The sequence below is a fragment of the Argopecten irradians genome, chromosome 2 (genome assembly GCF_041381155.1).
Source record: "Argopecten irradians isolate NY chromosome 2, Ai_NY, whole genome shotgun sequence".
Classification (NCBI taxonomy): Eukaryota; Metazoa; Mollusca; class Bivalvia; order Pectinida; family Pectinidae; genus Argopecten; species Argopecten irradians.
The window spans coordinates 10,286,403-10,296,149 of record NC_091135.1 but is presented as its reverse complement, the minus strand read 5'-3'; the positions used below and the strand labels follow the sequence as shown (position 1 = coordinate 10,296,149).

Genomic DNA, 9,747 nt, shown 5'->3' with positions numbered 1-9,747 from the left:
CGTGCTGTGTTCAACACCGTCTACTGAACTTAATTTTCTTACATTGCACCGGTGATTACCTACAACTTACCAGAAATGATAATTATACAGCTTCGACTTAACATTTCTATTTTCTTTCGGTTGGAAATCCAATCTCGACAAAATTTTTTTTGAACTTATCATACAGTTCCGTGGGTGCAATTGAGCTCAGAATTGATTTGAATATAATGAAAGGGCTGTCAACACTGTGCATATATGAACTACAGCTGTATGACGTGGTTTTTTTTTTAACTTAACGTCTAATAAAAAGCCAGGCTCATGTAAGGACGTGTCAGGTTTGTTGATGGAGGAAAGCTGAAGTATCCGGAGAACAAACAACGACCATCGGTCAGTACCTGGCGACTGCCCCACGTGGGATTCGAACTCGCGACGCAGAGGTGGAGGGCTTGTGGTAATAAGTCGAGGCACCTTAACCACTCGGCCACCGCGGCCCGCGCAAGTTGTATGACGCATTCAGCTCGTGACATACGTAGAACTGAAGAAATATCGGTTATCAATTATTAGGAAATAAGAAATACTCGAACACGAAGGAAACAATAAAGATACTCGTACATGAAGGAAATTATAAAATTAAGATTTTTAATTTATTTCATATTACCTTTTACCTGTTTTTGAACAGATGGGAGGAGACAGAGAAGAAAAAAGAAGAATTATCGAACTGGTCACCTTTTGGTGAGGTAACTATACCTGTTCTTTATGACTAGTTTAACGTTTTTTGTTTGGCAAACATGTACATTATATGTATACTGTGACATCGAATTAGAGTTATATCTGAATAAAGTGTCAAATTGTTAAGTGTTTGAAACCATTATTTAAATATCACGAATGGATATACGTTCCAATTCGAACTCAAAGTGGATTTCTTTTTTATTATAGGTTATCATTTTCAGTTTATTTTACATAAAAATCAAGTTATCGAAAACGCAATTCAAAGGGGAAAGATTTGCACTAATTCATGAAGATATTATGTTAATTCAGGAAAAAGGGTTTGAAAATTTATGTCGGGCTTTTTTTTACCGAATTGACGTTTATGTCTTTTGTGCAAATAATTATATCTGTACTTCTTTGTTGCATTATTTTAGGTAGCTTTTATGTTTGCGGACAGGTTGGTAGAGCAGTGCGTGATATACAAAAGCTCGACAGACAAATACTTTACCGAAGACCCCCAAATGGGGCTGGGAGAAAAAACCCACGGGAATTTAAAGGAATACGAGCTCTGCAAAAGGGAAAGAAAATGCTGAAAGAGAAAAATGGAACTTGAAGCAGCAAGAGGAATAGAAAATGTGAAAAAAATATTGTGATTGTACTGAAGTAAATATTCTCAAGAAGTAAAACAATGTATTGAAATCGTCCGTTGGAAGCATAATTACAGAAAAATAAACTTAAAGTGTTTGTAATTAATTTGATGAACTCTGTATGTGTTGCTCTATCTACGGGGAGACAGTCTTTTGAATAATATTATTACTCAGCTTGGAAATTAAAACAGTTATGATAACCTAACAACCCTTATCATCGACAAGTAACTAGAATACATTTCATAAAATTATGAAATAAGCAACTTAATGCAATATTTCATTTACATATTTAACTATTCATTATATTCATAACTAATTAGTTTGTTACTTGTATTTGGCCAATGAAAGCTTTAAAGTAATGGTATCTACATTTTTATCAGAATCATAATATCATTTCATAAATATTAATTTTGGAATTATGTAAACAGCAATTCATTTTAGTAATGTGTGAAGAAAAGCTATTTCTTTCTTAGATGAAAGACAAATTGTCATATTTTCTACCTAATCTGTCTCTTTATCAAATCAAGTATTCTGTATTTGCATATTACAAAATTATCTATCCTAAGCATTGCTTATGTGTTTGCAAGCGAAACGTCATACATTTCGGAGAACACGATGTAAACTGCACTCAGAAAATAATAACGTCACAATCGATACCTACCTGTAAGGGAGCTAACTCTGAAATATACAAAGAAGGAAAACAGGTTGAACATTTCTGTCAAGTGCTCTTACCCAGGCCTCGTGGTATGACGATTTTATAAACAATGGCTTATTAGCAATGTGCGGAATCCTTACTTATAATGATAATTTTGAAGTCAATGATGTTCAGCTGTCGTAATTCAATACCACTTACTGCGATATTTAAGAACGTAGTCTCGTAGTAAGGGAGACAACTCGTATATGAATATCTTTATCTTACGAACGTTTTAAAAATACGAGTTTTCAAGATTTTCAAAGAACATGATTGTAAACATTGACAATCAATTGAACTGACAGCTGCTGGAAGAAGGCCGATGATGAAGCGACGGTCGCGATCTGCTGACGATTGTTTAATCAGTAACAGACCTTGTTACAGCTATCATAACTTAATAACATTTATTGCGATATTTCAAGTGATATTTAAAGAGAGCACAAATATTGAAACAATACTGATTCACTATATATGGATTGCAAAGATTTTAAAATGTAAATTAAAACTTTGAAGTAAATGATCATTTAGAGACATATCGAAATTTCGCGCTGATAATCCTTTATTGAAGCGTGTATCACCTTTTCTGGTGATTTATTTTGCTATCACATCGAGAAAAAACTACATTACCGCAAACTAGCTAAAAAGAAATACAAACAAGCCCAAACAACAATTCCTTAAACAAAGCAAAAATAAACACTAAAAGCCCCAATCTACGGTACGTCAAACACGACAGAAATAAACACAAACACAAACAGATAACCTCTTAATTAGATATTTATAGACAAGCACATTTATTACATATGAAAACACAAGGCTCGCTTCATGTATAGAAAAAATGATAATTGCAATAGCAACACACACAAAAATTGATTTGTTCTTTTTAATCTTTATATGCAATTACCTAGGACATAAAACTAAATGGAAAATGGCATTGCTAGTGTGAAGCTGTAATTAAATGTAAACTTAGCCGCACAATTAGGTATCATTACAGACCTCAAGGTTACTAACAAAAGTAACGGTAGACGTAAAGTGTAAAGCGTTTGAAGTATATGTCAACAAGGAGTTAGAACTTCCATAGCCGCTATTCGTTGACGGTTGCACTTAAACTGTGATGCAGTAGTGGAATAAAGACGTGTTTGGGTAAGGGACACTTATTATTCAATTTATTCAATGCAGTGTCAAATTTCAAAGGTTGATTTGAATTGGTTTAAAGCTGATCATGACTATGTAAGTTAAAAAGTATTAAATTGAGATTTAAAAAACAAAACAAAAATTGAACTTTTAATTATGTTAAATGTTGAGATGTGGTAAAAACAGTATCAATACAGTGAATATGGTAAACGTCAGTGACATATGTCGCTAATTAAAAAAAGAAAATGTTAAACATCTTATATAAATATATTCAAACTATTGATCTACACAAGCTATTCATGAATGCGAAATTATTTTGTATGATCCGATGATTGATTTGATTTCACAACGACGTATTGTGTTTTTCGTCCACAGAAAGCATTGTGAAAGAGGGTCAAATATTGCGTTGAATCGTGAGTTTGGTGCCTTTGGAAACAGAGAGGTGAGGTGTAATATACATCTGGTAAACCAAAGAAAATCGTATAATCATAATACTAAGTTAAAGTAAAAAACATGTCTGTTTATAACACGTCCTGGAGTAATGATTTACTTTGCTTTGTTTAGTTTTACGTCCTATCAACAGCCAGTGTCGTGACATGCCAGGTTTTGAAGCTGAAGGAAAACAGGATATTGTATCATAGTACCGTGTGAAATATTCTAATCGGCTTCTACTTTGTGTTCTGGCGTCTTGCATGCCGAACTGTGGCCAGCGCTAAAGGAGAAACTGATCGAATTACTCTTACATTAGCGTGTTTATCTTAATACGTCTTTATCTTGTCAGAAAAAAAACATTTGTATCAGCCCTTTGGTCACTAATTATTGCACTTATTTACGTTACGTGACACCAGCTCGGGTACAAGTTAGCATACATATTGTGTAGCTATACGATTTGCAATTCCAACGATATTAATTGAAACAGTTATAAGTACATTATGTATACAGAATTTAATACACAATAATGACGGTAATCTTGGATTTGAATCCAAAACGAGGCCTTGTCATCAAAGGATCTTGGTGGACTTTTTATGAAAATTGCTTCACCTCAATCATACGGTCTCCCATTCTATACAGCAATACCTTAGTAAACCATGATTATAAACATTAATTGTTATTCAAATGCAACGAACCAAATCGTTGCAAGATTTGCATCATGTGCCTATTAACAAATATGACTCATAGTGTGGCTAAATATGGTGACGATAAGTGCAGTCGCATGGGTGTTACTATTGTGAAGAGGCGTGACAGTGTAGTCACATTGGGTGTTACTATTGTGAAGAGGCGTGACAGTGTAGTCACATTGGGTGTTACTATTGTGAAGAGGCGTGACAGTGTAGTCACATTGGGTGTTACTATTGTAAGGCGAGGCTGTATAGTCACATTGGGTGTTGCTATTGTAAAGTTTTGCTGTGGCTTATTGTTAATAAGAGGCGTGGTTGCTGACACGCTGGCGATATGAACATATAAGTAAGAGCGGCGTCTTTTACAGCTTCAGTGCCCTAGGCTGGGTTATAACCGGAAGTAGGACGTCAAGTCTGATCATCATTCAACCCATGCACAGCTCAAACCGACGATGAAGTTAATTTGTATTGCTGTGTACTTTCTGGTAACTATGGTAGCAGCAAATGCCCAGGTAAGTAACGTATTGCTGACGCAAACTTTATATGATTGGATAGATTTGACGTAAATGTTATATAATCGTCAATATGATAACGTATCTTAATTACAGGTAACATTAAGATATTGAGATTTTGGGTGATTATTTAAAATAAGGTAAATTAGTTTGTAATTTTGTGAAGATTTTAAGGAAACCTGAGTCGAATTCTCACTTTACGAGATTGAGTTTTTTGAAGATTTTTTAAAATAGGTTACATTAGTCTGTAATTACAGTCAAACTCGGTTAATACGAACTCGAAGGGACCACGGAAAAACTTCGAGTTATCCGAGTGTTCGAATTAAGCGAGTTCTCAAGTCAAACTGTCAATCTCTTCACTAAGTATACACACATGTACTAGTCTCACGTCGTAAGCAAGGACGGTGTCAAAATCTTATATGTACAGTGGAAACCGCTTATATTGAAGTCCTTGGGGAATGGGGAATATTTTCAAAATTATTGAGATTTCAATATAAACCAAAGACGATGGAATATTGTGAATATGGAATAAACAGTATTTCAATATTGAATTCACCGGTAATCGATTTCAATATAAGCCGGGTTGTCGTATTATCCGAGTTCGTATCAACCAAGTTCGACTGTATGTGAAGATTTTGATCAGATTTTTAGGAAACCTGTGCCGAATTATCAGTTTACCTGATCTAGTCATTATTAGCAGTCGTCGTTAGGAGTTTGTCTGTTATAGGTACCGTGATTTTCATACCAATGAAACAATCAGAGTTTTAGATAATTTATTTTTCGTCAAAATTTACTTGTTGTTTTGAATAACAATGCTTACAATGCATAGGTTTTAATTTTACAAGGATAGATATTTGTCAGTACTGCTAAAATCATTACATTCACATATACAGCGGTTAACTGAGTGCATATGGTCAAACTATTTCACATCTTACAGTGTTATTAGTAAATATAAATTAAAGTACAATGCTACGTAAACATACATACAAATTTTTTACAATGCATACATTGAAGGATCGATTGTCAATTTTGTTGCTTATATAGACTCGCGCAAATGAAGTGGACTGCGAAGCATTTCATGTTACATTTACACGAAATTAACTTTCGTCATCAGTCAAGGCAAGCAACAAAATTGATAATAATTTCATTATTTTTATTATATACTCATTTTGAGGCTAATAGAAAAAAAAACACATCTGTTTTAAAGTTACACATTTTAGAAATAACCGAACACTACACTTATTTGTTCATAATAATATGTAACATTTACGATGTAAATTATTGGAACTGTTACAAAAAGACAAGACAATGTGATCTATATTATGACGTAATAAAGAATGTTAGTCCGTCATCACTCCGTTTGTCCTGTTAACCCTCAGTCGGTTACCGTAGATTACCAGTTCTGAGCCCGAATAGAGCAGGTAACATAATATTGTCTTTCTTCGCCACGTCACTTGTCATACTTAAGTAAGCTTACATATTCTAATTAACTCGAAGGGTAAGTATAAGTAAGGTCATCGTGCTTTGTTCAACATTGTTTATCAAACTTCCACAAAATTTGCAAAATTGAAATTTGGCTGCAAATTGTCAAAATGACAGTAAACGCCTCACACCGGTTAGAAATTCAATCTTGAAGGAAACACATTTTGAACTCATCGGCATTCAGGCTAGGCGTTTCTTGCGAAAGATTTCTGTATTTTGTCGTTGAGATTTTTACATATTTCTTATTTATAATTAAATTGTTTTGTTACTGAAAAAAAAATAAAGAAAATTCATATGGATATATACAAATACATTAAGAACCGTTGTTTCCAGTAAGTTAGAATGTCAAGTCAATCCTTATCCCTTGTATTATGTTAATGATTTTAATACAAAACATTAAAATACGTGTATGATAATTTTTTTTTTCGCATTATGATATTAAGCGGAGAATCCCCATATAATATTGAGCAATTTCAAATGTAGAAAGTTATAGTCAACTTTTTTATTGTAGGCTATTATTTTAGTTAATGTTAAGAATAAAATCAAAAGTTATCGACAACGTATATCAGAGGATCCAAAATTGCACTAATCCATAGAGTGATGATGTGAATTCAAGACAAAAAGGTTCCGACATTTATTGTCCGATTTCTCTGATGAAAAATGTGAATCAATTTCTTTAATACAACGATGATTGAATATTTTGACGTGAGCAATAGTGGAGTCAAAGTTATGTCTTATTATGCTACCGAATTTACATGCAAATAATTGTATCTGTACTTTTTCGTTGTATAATTGGGTGAAGCTTTTGTGTATACGGACAGGTTGGCAGAGCAGTGCATGATATAGAAAAGTTCGACATACAAAGACGAAAACATGGAAGAAAAGGTCCAAGTGGGATAGAACAGAATAGCAGGGCAGTGATTGATATAGAAATCCTCGACATACATCCAACTGGGAAAGAACAGGTTGGCAGGGCAGTGCGTGATATAGAAAGGCTCGACCTACCTCCAAGTGGGATAGAACAGGTTGGCAGGGCAGTGCGTGATATAGAAAGGCTCGACCTACCTCCAAGTGGGATAGAACAAGTTGGCAGGGCAGTGCGTGATATAGAAAGGCTCGACCTACCTCCAAGTGGGATAGAAATGGTTGGCAGGGCAGTGCGTGATATAGAAAGGCTCGACCTACCTCCAAGTGGGATAGAACAGGTTGGCAGGGCAGTGCGTGATATAGAAAGGCTCGACATACCTCCGAGTGGGATAGAACAAGTTGGCAGGGCAGTGCATGATATAGAAAGGCTCGACCACGACCAGGGATAGAACAGGCTGAGAGGGAAAATCGAGGAAATTGACGAAATAAGACGACTCCAAAGGGATAGAAAGGGCTTAAAGAGTAAATTGAAGGAGTAGAAGTAATCAATCCAGATCCTAGAGCCTGGATGCTTTGCATTTCATAAATTTTAACCAACAGAATGCGCTTTGTAATTGACAAACCAGGAAGAATTGTTTTAAAATATATTTGTATATATGTTTGTACATTCATTATATATCAAAATAAAAAGCGTCAATAACTGCCTATACAAAACAAAGATGGCATCAATATTTGGCTTTACATAACAAAGAAGGCGTTAACAGCCCCAAACTACATTACCCAAAACAGGCCAAAATTAAACTCAAACAGCTCAAAACTACAGTACCCTAAACAACCAAAAAACGAACACAAACAACTCCAAACTACAGTACTCTAAACAAGTCAAAAATGAACACAAACAGCCCCAAACTACAAAACCCCAAACAAGTTAAAACCAAACACAAACAGACAAAACTACAGTACCCCAAACAAGCCAAAACTAAACGCAATAACCCCAAACTCCAGTAGCCCAAACAAGCCAAAGCGCAAATAAACCAAAAAGACAATTAGAAGCCGATTAGAATATTTCACACGGTGCTATGATACAATATCCTGTTTTCCTCCAGCTTCAAAACAACCAAACATAAACAGAAACTACTTTATCAGTACCCAAACAAGTCAGAAATAAATGCAAACAGCCCTTAACATTTGTCAGCAAATAATTCTGTATGTACAATGGTTTTTTTTTCTTTTCTAAAGTACCTAGAATTTCTAGAATTAAAAACTGTTTAAAACTTTGTTCTGTTATTAATTGTTGTACTATTTTATTTTGATTTTCCCTGATAAAACATGTTTTTTTCGATCAATACATCATTCAATACATGGTCACCCCTACTAACAAAGAACCTTTCAATAAGTTATTTATATACATGCACCTTTTCATATGAATTTACATGTCTTTGCGCTATGTAAGAAGAAAATACTTACAATAGCAACGCCCAAAGAGAGGTGGGTTTTTTTTCTTTTTATATTTCATGTGCAATTTCTTACAGAAGCATGAAGAATGACATTGTTAGTGTGAAGCTGCAATTAAATGTAAACTTAGCTGCACAAATAACGATCATTACAAACCTCAAGATTGCTTACAAAAACGTAATGGTAGATTTAAAGTTTTTAATGCATAAGACAGCAAGGAATTAAAACTTCTATCGTTACTAGGTCTTGACAGTTGCATTTTTAACGCAGTACAATAGTGGAAAAATACTTATTTTGGTCAAGGTCAATTGCCATCAATATATTCATGGCACCGTAAGATTTTAACGGTGGTGTCAAATTGGTTTAAAGCTGACAATGTAAGTGAAAAAGTATTAGATTAAAAAAAAAAAACACACACACACACACACACACACACACACACACACAAATTATACTTTTATTTATGATAAATGTTGAGATGTGGCAAAAATAGTATGAATATAGTGTATATGGTAAACGTCAATGACAGCCGTCACTAATTTTGTCTGAAGAAGGTAAATCCTCCATTAAAATCATTTCCATTAAGAATAATCTTCACTAACTATTCAAGAATACGTTATAAAACGGTTTTATCTGTTTCTTGATTTGAATTCACAACCACGTATTTTGTGTTTCGTCTCCAGATGATATTCGTGAGACGAATTGCAGTATGCGGTAATCCACAGATATCCGTATAACTATAAAACTAAGTTATAGTCAATAAAATGTTTTGTTTATAACACATCTTGGGATAAAAGTTTTGTACGTTTGTCTAGATAAGTCTCATTCACAGACAGGGTCATGTGAGGAAATGCCAGGTTTTATGATGGAGTATTACCGGCGTATCCAGAGACAAACCAACAACCAGCGGTTAGTCACATGCAACTGCCTCACATGGGATTCGAACTTGCAACCCAGATGGAGCTAATGCTTATGGTATCCAAAGCATAACAGATATCATCACAGTGATATCCATTATCATTGTGTTGTGTGAATAGTTCACACTGTCTAATACATTGTGGTATAACGTTTTGTATGCCAAACCCTGGTCAGCGCCAATTGAGAAAGCAACTTTTCTCTAGAAATTCTCTTACATTAGCGTGTTTACCTTATTAGGT

At 34.4% G+C, this 9,747-nt stretch overlaps 1 protein-coding gene across 2 annotated transcripts; it reads left to right on the top strand.

Annotated features, from left to right (window-relative positions):
* The first annotated feature begins 3,024 nt into the window (after positions 1-3,024).
* Positions 3,025-9,373, top strand: LOC138314408 (aggrecan core protein-like). 2 transcript variants are annotated; one of them, XM_069254721.1, is made up of 4 exons: positions 3,025-3,165; positions 3,532-3,598; positions 4,643-4,786; positions 7,090-9,373. In XM_069254721.1, exons 3-4 carry the CDS (start codon positions 4,727-4,729, stop codon positions 7,582-7,584), a joined length of 555 nt encoding a protein of 184 aa, XP_069110822.1. In that variant the 5' UTR covers positions 3,025-3,165; positions 3,532-3,598; positions 4,643-4,726; the 3' UTR covers positions 7,585-9,373. The 2 variants fall into 2 exon arrangements, with proteins under 2 accessions (XP_069110822.1, XP_069110823.1); XM_069254722.1 differs by lacking the exons at positions 3,025-3,165; positions 3,532-3,598 and having other exon boundaries at positions 4,400-4,786.
* Positions 9,374-9,747: the final 374 nt, after the last annotated feature.